Source organism: Mastigoproctus giganteus, chromosome 14 (genome assembly GCF_048544385.1).
Source record: "Mastigoproctus giganteus isolate SK-2022 chromosome 14, ASM4854438v1, whole genome shotgun sequence".
NCBI lineage: Eukaryota > Metazoa > Arthropoda > Arachnida > Uropygi > Thelyphonidae > Mastigoproctus > Mastigoproctus giganteus.
Window position 1 is genome coordinate 86,374,308 of NC_143588.1, and position 16,792 is coordinate 86,391,099.

The window sequence follows — 16,792 nt, forward strand, 5'->3', positions numbered from 1 at the left end:
TGCAAAGTGTTAAAGAAAGAATGCAGACAAATTATCATCTTGAGTGAAGCTAGTGTAAGGATTATGCTACTAATTATATATATGCAGAGTTATTATCAGGCATAAGAAATCGGCTTGCACAAGTTACTTCAAATTAATTCACTTGGCTATATTCTTTTCTCACAAACAGTTAGCATAACCTTTCAAATTACTTCTGTTAAATACATGCGTTATATGATCATTTAAGTATGCCAGAATTATATATATCAGTCTAAAATTTATAGAATAATCTCTCATTGAATAAGAAAAATATATCACATTAATATTGCTCATGATATTACTTCTAAGTTGAACTTTCCAATAAAAGCATAATAAATAGCAACTGTTGTGTGAAGTTCATTCCTAAATAATTGTACAAAATTCTTATGCAAAAATGTAAGGATTTATATGTACAGGTTCTGGTTTCAAAATCATGTTTTCTGAATACAATCTGTAGTTTCAGCATATTACATTTTTTTTTTTTTTTTTTTTTTTTTATTTCTTCAGCTTTATTTTTCCTTTTACATAGCTTCTGCTATTACGCTAACCTTTTTAAAATTCCTCCTTTCTTCCTATATTATCTATATATTTCATTGTCATTGATCTCTCTCTTTGCAACTCTTCTCTTGCAGAATGCAATTGTTTCATGTAATGTTAAGCCGACTGGGCTAGCCAGGAGGGTAAAGTGTCTGCCTGGCAACCCAAAGGTCACGGGTTTGAATCCCGCCTCGGGCTTGGATCAGAGTAAATGCAAAGAACTTTGGGAGGTGCAGCCACAGAAGCCAATGACTAACAAAAAAAAAAAAAAAAAAATGTAATGTTAAGCATACTCTTTTGCTGATAAAACATTAGAGTTGTGTAACTCTAACAATCAGTTGGACATTATCCGATTTCCTTTACAATTGTAATATCTTAGCAAAAAGTCGACTTTTTTGCAGTATTAATAGAAAAGACTAAACAAGAAATGAATGAACAATAACGAGTTTTTAGGCTTACATAAGTAATCTAAATATATATTTGCTCAAATCACAAGCTCACATTAGTACATTTAAATAAGCATTGTTGTTTATTATGTATAATTGTACATTCCTGCAAGAGAGTGAGTTTTAGGATATTACCTTGTTCAATACTTGCAATTCATGCAAAAGTGTGTGATATCTCTTTCAGTAATCTTTGTAACTAAATGTGAACTGCTCTTGCTAATTGCACTATGTAACCAGCTTGACTTCACTTTACAACAGCTGAGAACGTTAGACGGAAAATATCCACTGCTTGACTACTACTTTGCCTGTTAGGCATTGTTGTGCATCTACAACCAAAAATTTACTTATTAGATATTTATTGAATAAGAGTTTAGTAATGCTGGATAAGGTTAATAGAAACATGTATGCATAAAATATTATTCTGATTAAATATTAATCTATTCAAAGCTGTTGAGAATTTATAATCAACAGAGAGCGACTAACGTAGTCACTAGCCAGTTATCATTAGTATACAGATGTTCGTTTAAATTTTACTAGGCTAGCACTAGCACTAACTCTAATAGATTAATAATGATGAAATTTTCACTAATAACAAAACTAAACGTATATATTAGAAAAACTTGGCAGAAACTTGACCTATTAGCAACATGCACACGCCTGCTCACAAATTTTACTCTAATTTACATAAATGTAAAAGTAATATATTCAGTAAACTCCTGTTATAGAACTTTCAAAGGGATCTGCCTCAATAAGCACTAAGTGGAGCACCCCACTTTTGTGAAAACTATTTTTCACTTTTCATCATTATTTTAGTAGATAGCATTGATTTTTTCTTTTTCTTTTTTTTTTGTAGTTTTTATAAAGAAATGGTGTATATGTGAATTAAAAAAAACATGTATTGCACTCACTTAAATGTACTATGCTTACCTTTCAGACCCTTCAAAGTTTTTTTTTTTTTTTTTTGCATTCAGTTAAAAATTAAATTTTTTAAAAAGATATCTTGAAATCAAATTTTATGCCATGTTGAAAACACACACATACACTGATTACTGTATTAGCAAGGAAAGCAGATGAATAATAATGAATTAACAAACAAAAAGAAAAAAGTAAAAGAAGCACAGAAGAGTGTGCAAATGCATTGATAAATGAGAAAACACCAAATTCTTAGGCTGTAAATTTCTCTATTATCCATTTCCCAAAACCAAAAATCAAAGGAAGTTAAGGGAAGGAAGGCTATATCTAGCTTTATATGTTAAATTTATACCTTTAAAAAAAGAGTGATATAAGTGGGAAAGCATTTTAAATGGGTGTAATGTAGTCATTAAATATGCATGCCACTTCACTTAAATTATTTTTTATAATACTTTTAGTCCCACAATCAATCATTGGATTGATTGTGGGACTAAAATGTTATAAGAATGCTAAAAGATGCCAGAATGCTAAAAGAGTGTATATAAGCAAGAATGCTATAATGTGAGTTTACTATATATATAGGATTAAAAATTATTGAAGTATGAAAATAGATAGTTCAGTAGTTCACTGTAATGGTCAATATATAGATTGGCTATTCCTGTGAAAAGTACTGGATAATATAGTAAGAAGTAAAATAAAAGTTTAAATTGGAAAACTAAGTATATTATTATATACATTTAAAATGAAAATAAAATTCAACTAATAATTACATAAGAAAATAAATTAGAAATAACTTATAGCTATTAATAATGATGTTATGTAGATATGTATTAAATTAAAATTCAAAATTAAATTTAAAAGTCAAATTAGGTTAGGGAAGAATGAGAGATATTATAAATATCAGTATAAATTGAAAGAATAGTTTATTATTGCCAATAATCTATCCTTTCAATTGGGGGGACTACAGCTGTATATGATCAGTCTGGGACAACGGAATTTCAAACCTCCATGATGCCAATGAATAAGAAGAATCCAAATGAATATATGGTACCTAGCAATGTGCTAGTAGTGTAATTTTAATTAGAAACGGCAGTAGTCCCAAAACTGTGTAAATGATTGTAAATTTTTAATTTAGATTAGTGTATTTCTAATTTATTTGAATTGATTGATTAATTGTATATCATACGCTTAATATTATGTACATTTAATGGGCAGAAAACCATGTTTTCTGTCTTATTCTATGGCTATCTTTGCAAATTAATTAAAATAGAGAGCTGCTTTCTATCTTAATTATTTTACAGTCTGCCATATTTCTCAGCATACCTTGGTTTTTTTGTCCCTCCGCCACACCTTATCTACCAATAATACAAATTTACAATTACTTAATTTAACATTGGGACTACCCTTCATACGACAGCTGCAATTTTTAATTAGAATTGTACTACTAGCATATTGCACAATATCATATGTTCATTTGGACTCCTTTTTTTTTTTTTTTTTATATATACATTGGTATAAAAGTTTAAGATGCTATGTTGTCCCAGATAGACTATAGTTCACTGGTAATGTTGGCAATAATAATCTATCTTTCATTTTATATTGATGTTTATATTATGTTTTATTCTTCCTTGACCTCTTTTGACTTTTAAATTTTAATTTATTGCTAATCTATTTTCTTATGTAATTATTGGTTGCATTTTATTTTAATTTTAAATAAATATAACATACTTAGTTTTTCACTTTCTTTAAACTTTTATTATTCTTCTTTTCTTGTTTCTTCTTACTCTCCTTTACTTTTCATAGGACTAACAATCTGGACAACGAGATTGGTGAGGGGAACAAAGCTTTGTAAATTACAGCGTCTGGAGACTAAGCACCAGTGAGGTGATCTGATGTGAGGTGTATAAGGCTTTGAATGGCTTGAGCATGTGAGGGGGCACAAATTCAAATTGAAGAAGAGCAGTTGCAGAATAGATGTGCGGAAGTTTGCCTTTAGCCAGTAGGTGATTGCTGAAACAAACTTCCATCTGTTGTTGTAGAAGTTGATAGTGTAAATAAATTAAAGGAAGAACTAGACAAACTATTAGAGGGAATGAATAGGTGAAATGGGAGGTGTTGTGTAGGTTTTTTTTTTTTTTTTTTTTGGTTTTTTCCCCCTCTGATGCTCTATAAGCTTGTTTTCTTGCACCAATGATATATATATATATATATACACACACACACACACACACACACAATACACAGTATATATACATTAATCAGAATGATTAATGAATTTTAAATAAAGTAAACTAAAAATAAAAACTCATTTAGTTCTCTAAATGTGTTACAGCAGGCACCCACAGATTAGCATACAGGTGTCAAATATATGGTGAAGGGAGTGGGATTGTTGTGTAGAAAAAGAGGATTATAAAAGATGGTTGAAACTGCTTATTCTGTGATCTTCAATTTGCTTATTACAAGTATTAAATGAATTAAAAGTAAATAATATAAAATATTAATCCATTTATATGATAGCTTAATTTGGATTAGTGATATGATAAACAGTAGTTTGAGGATCTACAAGGTTTGATCAGAAGGGTCTGATGACTTGCAAAAAATTAATTTTATTCAGTTTAGTCAAATTAATTTGTCTTATTAACATTATTTACATTGTTAATATAGTTCAGTATAATCTTGTGACCTCACACTTGTTCCATCATGCTACTGATTCAAAATTTGAAGATCCTCTTTTGTGAATGCCTTTAGGCAGTCCATTGTGTTTGATTAAATTTCTTGAATTGACTTATTGTTTTCCTTTCATGTACTGTCTTAATTTTAGAAATAGCCAAAACTTGTATAGTGTAAAATCAGGCAAATAAGGTGGGTTTGGCACAACAGGAACAGGAATAGACTTGCGGATCAAAAATTGCTACACAGTGACTGATGTGTGGCATGACACATATTTGTGGTTAAGGAGCCAACCACTCTGTCAATTTTTAGATTTTTTACAGTGAATTGCATCTCCCAACCATTTTAACTTCTTGGTAGTAGGCTGAATTAACAATGACACTTCGTAGAACAAATTCTGAAACCATCATCCCCTTGTCAAAAAATGCAATCTGCATGACTGCATTTTTTGGCTTAGGTGGTAATGATGCTTTCTATTTTGAGGTTTGAATCTTGTTGTCTGAGTTATTTCTATAAGCCAAAGACATTTGTTATAATTTTTATTAAAAGTGCAGGATCCGACACATCTTACTTAAACAGCTCAATGAATCGAGGGCTCAGTTCTGTCTTTGATCTCAAATGAGAATGTGTAGAACAAACTTGGTGCTCACTTCCCTCTTATCCAAGTCGTCAATCAAATGGCATAAACCAAATCAAATGAAAGATACATCAGCCATTTCTTATGGGCAGTCATTAACCTAAACAAATGATGGTTCAGACTTCATTGATGTTTTGGGATGTTGGTGAACAATCACTTCTTTCTGTATTCAACTTAAAGTGAAAAATTTCCTTTATGAAACTTTCAAAACTGTTTTAAAGCATTTTTCATCATAGTATCATCCCTGTAGACTGTAATATGCATTTCATGTGTTTCCATGGCTGAATTTCCCAGTTTACATTTTATAATTTTTGGTGCATGCAACAAATGAGAAAAACAAGTGTTCATTCAATGCAGCTTTCTGCTAGACTGGCATGGAACAGCACCTTAGCTTGGTAGGAACATACTCAAAAGATATTGCAACCCCTCCTCCCCCACTTACAATCTTTTAGCTACCACTATGTCTTAAAGATTTATAAGATCATTAACCAAACTCTTTGATCAAACCTTGTTGTTTATTGTATCCATTTATTACATACAAATAAATGGATAAATATCAACAACCTTTATTTTTGTTTCATTATATCACAATTGAAACACCAAAACAATCATGTACAGGTAGGTTATAAACTAAGTTCCCAGTATTAAAAGAAAAGTGTTGGTACTTTTACAGCTACTGTATTTCATGAAATATTTAAACTTTCTGAGAGAAATCAATTACTGCTATTATTATTTATTTATATTTTTCTGTATGTTATTCATGAATAAAAATATATTCAAATTTCTCTCTCTCTCTCTCTCTCTCTCTCTCTCTCTCTCTCTCTCTCTCTCCGTGTATATATATATATATATATATATATTTTTTTTTTTTTTTTTTTTTCTCCCCAGCCAACAACCTGGAGAATGTCCTGAAAAGATATGCACTTACAGATGCAGGGGTATTTTCTCACTTTGTACAAAAGCTTTCTGTGGTCGTAATGTCATAATAGGTCCTTTATTGAAATTACATATACCATGTGATCCTTCTAAACCTGTTGACCTTAGGGTAAACTATGATAACAAGACAGTATTTACAGCTGGAGAACTACTACCAGGTTTGTATGTGTTTAAATATAACAGAATTTAATTTTACTATTTTATTTTAAGAATACAAATACAGTTGTGCTAGTTTATATCAGCAGGTTAAAGTTTATTCTTCCCTACAAGTTCAGAAAACACACACACACACACACACACACATACTCAAAATCTGTGTAGGTCCAACTTGAGATTTCATTCACTGAGGATAATCTACAAGCAGTGTTACCTTAGTTGTTGTTTGATTTCAGTTGCAGCTAAATTAACATTTTACCATCTCTTTCATCACCCTCTTTTTTCAGACATGATTCGTCACTTATTTATTTAATTATTTTAATTTTATTTTTATTTATTTATATATTTTTTTGAGTTCCATAGTTATTCGTTTTTACAATGAATACTTCTAAACTTTATAAAAATCCTCACTAACTATTGCAGATCATGATTTAGAGCAGCGGTTCCCAAACTACTTAGATTTACAGACCCCCTTCAAAAATTAAAACAAGTTTGTGGACCCCCTTCAAAACTGTGTGGGTAGAACAGTGGTATTGTCACCGTCTTCCCAACGGCAGGTGGAAAAGGCCTGGGTTTGTATCCCGTATAATGCAAGAAACTTTAATGGGCTGGATTAGTCAGTCTCAGGCGTAGGTAGCAAGGTTTTCACCCCAGAAACTGGGGTTTTTTTGTCCAGCAAAAACAGACAAGTCGGCCATAGAACACACAAAATTAACAGACATAAGAAACACAGCACGGCATATGAATTGGTTTTCTGAAAAGAAAATTCAAAGTTTAATGTATGAAACAACTCAACTTTATTCTTATACAGATATATAATAATAATAACTTTATTAATCATAAATTTGCTATACATAGAACAAATAATTTGAAATATGTATACAATTATATATACTAATCATATCGAAAATAAGTAATGTTCTATAACAAAATTCATTGTGATTCTGTCAGTATATTTTTTAAGAAAATAAACACATATTACTTGATACCTTCTGAAAGTTTCATGGACCTCCTGGAACTGGTATACGCACCCCAGTTTGGGAAATGCTGATTTAGAGAATGAAACTTTATATACTCTAATTGCAAAAATCTGGGGCCCAAGTACCTTTCTGCTCTTTTCCTAGCAAAATTATCTTAAAAATAAATTTATCAAATTATTATGATTAAGTGATAGTATTGTTTTGATATCAGCAATTCCAGCTCACACCTGTTGAGTGATAACCATAATGCCAGTTGGTAATGCTTACAAATAGTGAGGATTATCAACTTTATCTTGACTTACTTTTGAATTATCAGAGATTCTTGTTCTGTCCATTGTTCAACTCAAGATGCCCAGGACAGCCTCCTCCTTATTTACATAAACTATTTTTGAAGCACTGCAATATAAAATCAGTATAAACATGCTAATAAAACTAAATGTTCAATTAAAATGTCACTTTACATTTATGAGGTGATTTTATTGCATCGAGGATGCTGCTTCTGAAATTTATAGAGGAAGAATTTGTGTGAAGGAATGTCCTCTAGCTCCTATGTTATGCCAATAACTAAACACAACTGTCCCATACATGCCAACAAAACCACTTAAACACTACAAATTCAGCATCATTCCTCCATATTCGCAAATTTCTTAAATGCCTCTTTTGCTCTTTAACAATCATAAGAAATCCGCTGTCACCAGAATATCCAGCATCACTTTTCCATTCATCTCGGTGTAGGGAAAGAGGTAGTCGGGTTTGCCTTAAACACTCCAAGTGCACCACACAGACACAAGGAAACTAAAACAGAATATCTGGTTGAATGTCAATATGGCAAATGCTGCATTGGCTGGTATTACCACAAGTTCCACCCGTGAATGAATGATCATGACAGTCATACAAGATTGGGTAACCTGAAAGGAAGTAACACTGCTTTTCGCAGCATAAGTGAAACCCATTTGAACTCCAGGATCCCAATATATAAACCAAGGACTACACTAAAAATGCAGAGGCTACAAATAAGTTAATTATTCAATATACTGCAAGAACATATAATGCAAGAACATCAGCAGAAATGGGGAGTCATCATTTCCCTCACATTCTGTTTTTCAAATACTTTCAGTTGCACCCCTACCTTCCAGAACAAGAGGCCTGCAGTGCACTATCCAGGAGACTAATCCAAATAGACTCAACTACAACAGCAGAATTCCAATCTACAGATTACAGTGAGTTTTCTTCTTCCAAAAGCCCAGGAGCTCAGCCCATTTTTTGGCCATTAAGATGAGCTGGGATCTGTGATGTCTTGGATGACCTCGAAGTTAACCCACTCTAGCACCTCTGTCGATGGACTGTCTACCCAATGACATAACCTCCATAGCACTCAGAAAATGCAGATTTGCACGACTTTTGTTCCAAAAACTCCAGACAAGTTTTTGTGATCTTTCTAGTTTATGTAATTTCTTTATTCCTTGTGTCTTGATGTGGGCAAAAAACTAGCTGTAATGTAAACACACAGTAAATTTATTAACTATTTTAGTTACTAATTATTAAATAGGGTTGTTCTAAAATATACAATTTTAATCTTCCAAATTATTTTAATTTTCAGTTAGTTCCTATGTTTAATTAATGCAGAGAACTCTCCTTTTTACCAGTGAGCAGTTGATTACCTGCATTTTGAATCATGATGCCCTTCTATGATTATATTACAATAAATGCATAACTCTATACTTTGTTAATCCACTAGCATTACACTGGTCTTAACTCAGAACATGAGAATTAATAATGTTGCTTTTTTCTAATGGGATTGAATTAAGTAAATTTTGGTCATATTTGCATAGTAAATAATGAAAACTTATTTAAATAAATCTGTATCTGTAATGAAAATATTTTATTATTATTATGTTTTTTTTCCAGAATTCAGTGTGTCTATTTTGGCAGAAGATGGTGGTGTGCTAAGGACTGTAAAGGCATCCCAGTTCACCTTACACATTTGGAAAGCAGAAGGGCTTAATAACAGGATTCCTAACAAAGTAAATTTTTATTAAGTTTGTGTAATTACCTGAGAAGTAGATTTAAAAAGTTAATCAAAGTTACGTTTAATTGTATTTGTTTTAGTAATTAAAGACGTTGATGTAATATTAAAAGTAGTCCAATGTTTGAAATTGTGCATTGTATAAATCTTGAAAATCTGAAGAAAAACATATTTGAATTATTTACATTTTAATTTATTAGTGGTACAGTCGATTCCGGTTATTTGGGACACATTGGGACTAGTGCATTTTGGCCCGATTAAGCGGCTGCCTCAATTATCCGAAGTTTCACATAAATAGTTAAAAATACAAAGTACCCCTTCCCTTTTACAGTTAGTTCACTGTACAATCAAATCACGTTACAACGAACTCACCATAGTAAAGTACCATTCACTATACGATGTGTAGTAAGCGCCAGTCATTGTGATCACGTTTGTGAATTGAATTTTGATTCTATTAAACAGCGATTCTAATTAGTGAAAATAGGAGGAATATTATCCACAGGCTATAAAAGCAAAGATATATTAAGCACAAATTTACCCTTTATTACCTTACCAATTAAAAAATTAAATGATACGTGAAATTCGGAAGAATATACGTGATAATCGGAATAATTAATACGTACTGTAATATGTACATACTAACTAAACTAGTTGACATTTCTGTTCACTGACATTTGTGGGTGGGGGTTAAAATTTAAAACAGTAAAAAGATAAGCAATCAATAACAAAAAACATGGCACACACAAATTGCAAGTAACAATACGCACAAGTGAGAATGAAGTAACGAGTTACAAAGCTTTAAAAATAGGAATGAAGAGAAGATTCTGAAAATTATTATTTTTATATGATTGAAGATTTCCATGGAAGTGTGAACACATTTTACCATAATAACCCACATAATTCCAGCTGTCAGTATTATCGCAAATTCAATAAGATCGAGTTTACTATCCGTTTATGATAAATTGCACTAACAGAAAAGCCCAATAAACAGGTGACTGCTAATTGCTTTTATTGTTTTATGGTTGTCACCTCCAGAAATCTGACCGAACTACAGCAGTCAGTCCTTGTATAGCACAATAGTTATGTTCCTAGAAACAGTCGTGCAATGCAAAATCGTGCAATATAAACAACAGGCCCTATGTGAAAAATAGGGTTAGGTGCCGACCATTCAAGATTGAACACACATTTGTAACCATAACATTACCAACCACAATAAATATTCGTAATAAAATATGTAAGTATTTTATTACGACTATTACGTAATAAAATATTGCTAATGCTTTTGCTTCTATCGTAAGCAAACTTGTTTTTTAGTTTGATTTTCTATCCAAACAGATGACAGCCGTTCCATCTCTTCCAATTCGTTGTGTCTTAATCTAATGGATTTTAATTACACTTTGAATTGTTCCTGGTATGAAAGTTGTTTTTTTTTTTTTTTTCCCTCTGCATTCTTTGTAATTCTCGGCGTTGCCTCATTTAGGTCTGTAGCACGTGCAGTATCACATGGTCTTTCATTTCGCTCAAAGCGTTTCACAATTTCATATTTTTCCTCTATCCACAGAGGCGGACTGGCCATAAGCCTTACCAGGGAAACCCCAGTGGACCAGAAGCTGGTGTGATTTTGTCCATAAACCATAGTATGAGGTCACTATAAATTTTCCCGGGTAAGAATTTTTGACACTATCCGCCTCTGTTTATCGATATTGCTTTTCTTTTTCTCTCTGAATCTGCAGTGTCTTCACCAGGACACTTCCTTTTAACACCTTTTAAGTATTTTACTCATTTTTTAGGGAATAAAGCACAATTACAAAACGAGGAGGCACACTTCATACACATAAACAAAGCTGGGCACGTGTAGCAACTGAATAAACAACACCGTGAAGGCAGAGACCCACTATTAACACCTCACATTTTACTAAAGCACATTTCTAAGGGTTACTACCATAAAACAATAAAAACAATTTCCAGTTGCGTTCCTGCTAGTGTAATCTGTTATAAACTGGTAGTAAACTCAATCTAATTTCATTTGCGATTATACCGATAGCTGGAATTGTGTTAGTTTTTACGTTAATATGGTGAAATGTGTTTCCCCTTCACTGATATAAAACACATAAATACATTTTCAGAATCTTCTCTTCATTCCTATCGTGTTGCGTTCAGTTGGGGTGATTCCACGTTTAACTGTGATTTCGTGTAAACACAAAGGCGAATCGTGTATAATCGAATTTGGTTCATGTTATATAAGATATCATACTCCTATTTATAAATAGCGTATGATCGAATTCGTGTAGTGTAAACACGTGTTATACTAGGACTGACTGTACGTGGTACGGTTGGAGACAATCGTAGGGTAATCTACAGTGCTGCCCTAACCTACAGGTCTCCTGCCCCGATTAAACATCATTTTGTCCCAATTAAGCGAAGTAAACCCTGGCTATTTTCTCAATTGGGTTCTGTTTTTTAAGATTTGACCCAAATAAACAGCTTCCCCGATTAACCGTTGGCCCAAATAACCGGAATCCACTGTATTTATTTCTTTTAACCTAGCAGAGGTTAAAGGGGGCTTAGAGGGGAACAGGTATCCTGTGTGTTATCAGACACTCAGCTTAAAACACTGATGGATCCAATATCTCTCTTTACAGAAGATTTAGGAGAAGTCCGGTTGGCCTGCCTCCCTAAAATCCACTCATGCACACCTTCTCGATGGTAAGCCCTGTTATGTCACTTAGGTGGCAACGAACGTGTAGAGTGGTTCTCTTCAAGACGCCTGGTCAGCGTGAAGAGGAAAAGACCAAACCCTCCAGCATATGAGAGCACAACAATACAAATGGCCCTCAGTCCCCAGCAGCTTTCACTCTCCCTCTTACGGCAGCGAGAGGATCAGAGTAGAAGCAGAGGGTGCTAAGAATCTCTGGGTACGACCAGGCTGCCATGCACAGAAACTGAACTTGGCCTGTTATAACGTACAATCACTCATCGGTGAAGACAGGATATTAGAGCTGGAAAAGGAATTAGAAAATGTGAATTGGAATATCATCGGTTTGTCTGAAACAAGAAGAAGAAATGAATCACTTATAAGTTTATCAAGTGGAAATCTGCTGTACACCAATGGAAACAGTGAAAGGAGTGAAGGTGGAGTTGGGTTTCTCCACCTTCACTCCTTTCCATAAAGGAGTGAAGGTGGAGACAACCATAAAGATTTTAAAAACAACATTTTGGAATTCAAAAGTACATCACTAAGGGTGTCAAGACTAATACTCAAGATTTCTAAGAGGTACAAGCTAAAGATTATAATGATTTATGCACCAACATCGAGCCATGATGATGAAGAGGTTGAAGGAATGTACACCGAAATTGAGAGTCTTCTAGATGAGCAGAAAACCCACTACACTATTATTATGGGGGACTTCAATGCTAAGGTTGGAAAAAGGCAAAACAGCGCAGAAAGAGGAACTATAGGAAAGTTTGGAATTGGTGAAAGAAATAAAAGAGGTGAAAGACTTGTGGAATTTGCAGAATCTCAAGGACTGTCAGTAATGAACACTTTTTTCAAGAAAAGGGTGAACAGAAAGTGGACATGGAAGAGTCCAAATGGATTAACAACTAATGAAATCGACTTCAACCTCACTAACAGAAGATATATTGTAAAAGATGTTACCGTCCTGAATAAGGTAAATGTTGGAAGTGATCACAGAATGGTAAGATGTACACTTGATATAAATGTAGGAAAGGAAAGGAAAAAACTGACTCGAGTAAATAATACAAAGGTCTTTGAGATAACAGAGGAGGAGAAAAAGCAGTATGTACTGGAACTTAAGAACAAGTTTGAGCTTCTGCAGACTGCTCAGGACCAAGATATTGACGAGGAATATTACAACTTTCTGAAAGTGATAAAGCCCAAGAAACCTATAGGGAAACAGAAATCTAAAGAAGAAAAAATTAGTCAAGAAACACTTGTCATGATGAACCGAAGACAACAAATGAAGAGCAAGAAAAACACTGACAGGAAGAAAATTGAGTATACTGAGTTATGCAAAGCCATTAGAAAGAGACTCAGAGAGGACATAAGAAGATTTAACACAAGAAAAGTAGAAAAAGCATTAAAGGAAAACAAAGGATTTAAATCAGCAGCCATGAGCAGTAATACAGAAAGACAAATGATACTGAAACTGAAGAATAGTGATGGTGTACTTATAAACAGCAGAGAAGGCATAATTCAAATAGCAGAAGACTACTATAGAGAATTATACAAGGAGCGAGGAAATGATACCAGCAGTGGGGAAGATGGATTGCAAAGTAGCAACACATATGACATACCCGATATTCTTCCTGATGAGGTAGAACATGCATTGAAGAAAATGAAGAATTGGAAAGCCCCGGGGGATGTAGAGTTGTTAAAATTGGGAGGAGGAGACATAACACAAAAACTGGCAAGGCTCTTCACAAAGTGCATTAGAAAAGGTGTGACGCCTAAGCAGTGGAATAATGCAATCATAGTTTTGCTGCATAAGAAAGGAGATAAATCAGAAATTGGAAATTATAGCCAATTAGCTTGTTATCCCACATCTACAAGTTGTTCACAAGGGTCATTACTAACAGATTAGAAAGAATACTTGATGAGAATGAACCGAAAGAGCAAACTGGCTTTAGGACAGGATTCTCAACTATGGATCACCTTCACGTAATATCACAGCTAATGGAGAAAGCAAATGAATATAAAACACCATTATGCCTGGCATTTGTGGATTATGAAAAGGCATTTGACTCCATACAGCATAAGGCAATGTTTCGGGCACTGGAAAGACAAGGCATAGATACCCCATATATTATGATTTTGAAGAAAATATATGAGAGTGCTACCTCCTTTATTAGACTAGACAAAGACAGTAGGAAATTTAAAATCGAGAAAGGAGTTTGACAAGGAGACACAATATCTCCGAAGCTGTTTACTGCTGCCCTTGAGGAAGCTTTCAGAAGATTAGACTGGTCGCAGAAAGGAGTCAATGTGAATGGAGAGTGCCTAAACCATTTACGATTTGCAGATGGCATTGTGGTCATAAGCCACGATCCCAAAGAATTAGAGGAAAATCTTAATCAGTTATGCACAGTTAGTAAGGATTTTGGACTAAAGATGAATATGGCTAAAACAAAAGTAATGATGAACAAGTATGCCACAGAAAGGGATATAATGATTGAAGGAGCAGTAATTGAAAAGGTGGAGTCATATACTTATCTTGGACAAGTTATTAGCTGTAATAATGATAAATGGCTGGAAGTCAAGAGAAGAATAAATTTTGGATGGATAGCATTCAGGGAATATAGTCACATACTGAAGAGCAATATCCCAGTTTGTCTGAAACATAAAATAATGAATCAATGTATACTCCCCACCATGACTTATGGAAGTGAAACTTGGGCACTCACCAAAAGAATGGAAGAGAAGCTGAGAAATACACAGCGAAGAATGGAACAAATTATATTGGGAATCAGACTGTTAGATAAGAAGAGAAACACATGGATTAGGCAGCAAACTCAAGTGAAGGACATTCTTATCAAAACTAAAGAACTAAAATGGTCTTGGGCAGGACACATAGCTCGAAGACATGATGACAGATGGACTAAGTAAATAACAGAATGGTACCCAAGAGGAGCTAGAAGAAAACCTGGAAGTCAAAGGCGGAGATGGATAGATGAAATTCATGAGTTTTTGGGTAGTAAATGGATGGCCAGTGCTCAAAACAGAAGGAACTGGAAAGTTGCTGGAGAGGCCTTCATCCTGCAGTGGATTGAAAATGGCTGATGATGATGATGAACCTAGCAGCTGGTGCATGATAAACTGTTTTGTTGAGAATTTGCCTTACCAGAGTTGTTAAATGCAATTTTTAGGGTTATTGAAAATATATTTTGTTAATTTAATATTAACTTTAAATGCCAGTTCGCTAAATGTTTAGCTTTACAAGTTATGATCAAAAACTCTGGGGACTGATTGTTTTTTATCTTGAAAGTGATGCTGTAGCAAAATGTGACTTGTCAAAACATGTTCAAATATGAATCACTAATATTATCTGTAGTCATTCTGAATTTGTACTTATTGAATAGATGTGGTTTTTTTTTTTTTTTTTTTGGTTTTTTTTTTAATTTTAAAATGAGTCAGTTTACTGAGCAGCAAATTTGTATCATTTGTTTTAAATTTTGGAAAAGCAACAGAAATCCACAGAATGTTAAAAACAGCTTTTGGAGATAATACTGTATATCATTTGAAGAATTTTCATTGCTTTCCAAAGTTTTTAAAGAGAGCCATTTGACCATCAAAGATGATCGATGGTCTGGCCACCCTTAATCTTCAGAAACCAGTTATTCAATCGTTTGTGTTAGTGATCTGCTTAATTGTTTGTGAAGTTTCCAGTGAACTTAGAAACTTGTCACCATAATATGTCACATATTTCAACCAAGTTTGTGCCGTCTGCACATAGAGCATAAAATTCTCGTATGTCAGGATCTTTATCAATGTGCTGCTGCTGACCCACACTTTGGTTCTTCCATAATTACTAGCAATGGATTGTTAGAGTGGCTGTTACCTGGAAGTATCTCTCTTCGTTAATGCTTGAAAAACCAAATTAACTTGCCCTACAAGTTAAAAAATATGAAAACAATTTTTAATATTTTTTTAACTTGTAGTGCATTCTTCATTTTGAACTTGCCCCACATGGTCTAAAAGTACAATTCCAAAAGAAACCTATCATGTTTGCACAAGTATTGGAATTGGCATGTACTCTCAAGGAGACTACTTTGAAGAAGATCCATCCTGATTAGCCAAGTTTTGTCATTTCTGAAATATTATTTCAGTCCCTAAACTTTTTGACCAAACCTTGTGTATGGTGTTCTTATATAAAAGTGAGTTATGGACTAAGCCTAACCACAAGTTACAATTTATGATAAAGATTTGATAAAAACTCTGTGAACACTAGGGAAGTAAAAATTTTGAATTGTACTTACCTATAAATTGAAATAGAAAGAAGAGATCTTTGGATGATTCATAACTAGTGTTTAGTAGTTAATCTGCCGACTGGGTTAGCCTCGTGGGTAAAGTGCCTGCCTGGCAACCCAAAGGTTGTGGGTTCGAATCCTGCCTCGGGCTTAGATCAGAGTAGAAAATGCAAAAACCTTGGGAGATGCAATATGGCCACAGAAGCCGATGCGCCAACAACTAACAAAAAAAAGTAGTTAATCTGTATTTTTATTTCAGTGGTACTTGAAGATTCTGTATTGTGCATAAAATATTTTAAATAATTTGAAGTAATTGTGAGAAAGAAAAGAAGAATTAATGCTTTATTTTTTTAAGATGCATAGCTGCAAACTCCAGATTTACAACAAAGAATCCATCTTTTTTATTCAATTTGATCCTTCACCATCTTGCTGCCATAATACTGTTGAGTTTATCTTTTTGCAGGAGCTCAGTTTCTCCTGTTAGCAC

At 33.5% G+C, this 16,792-nt stretch overlaps 1 protein-coding gene across 1 annotated transcript in view; it reads left to right on the plus strand.

Moving 5' to 3' along the window:
- The window catches only part of LOC150075318 (structural maintenance of chromosomes flexible hinge domain-containing protein 1-like), a 736,477-nt gene that overhangs the window by 472,523 nt on the left and 247,162 nt on the right, over positions 1–16,792 (plus strand). The window contains exons 34-35 of the mRNA XM_090388445.1: positions 6,109–6,314; positions 9,201–9,316. Of these exons, the coding sequence (XP_090244571.1) occupies positions 6,109–6,314; positions 9,201–9,316 (322 nt within the window). The remainder of the gene's footprint in view (positions 1–6,108; positions 6,315–9,200; positions 9,317–16,792) is intronic.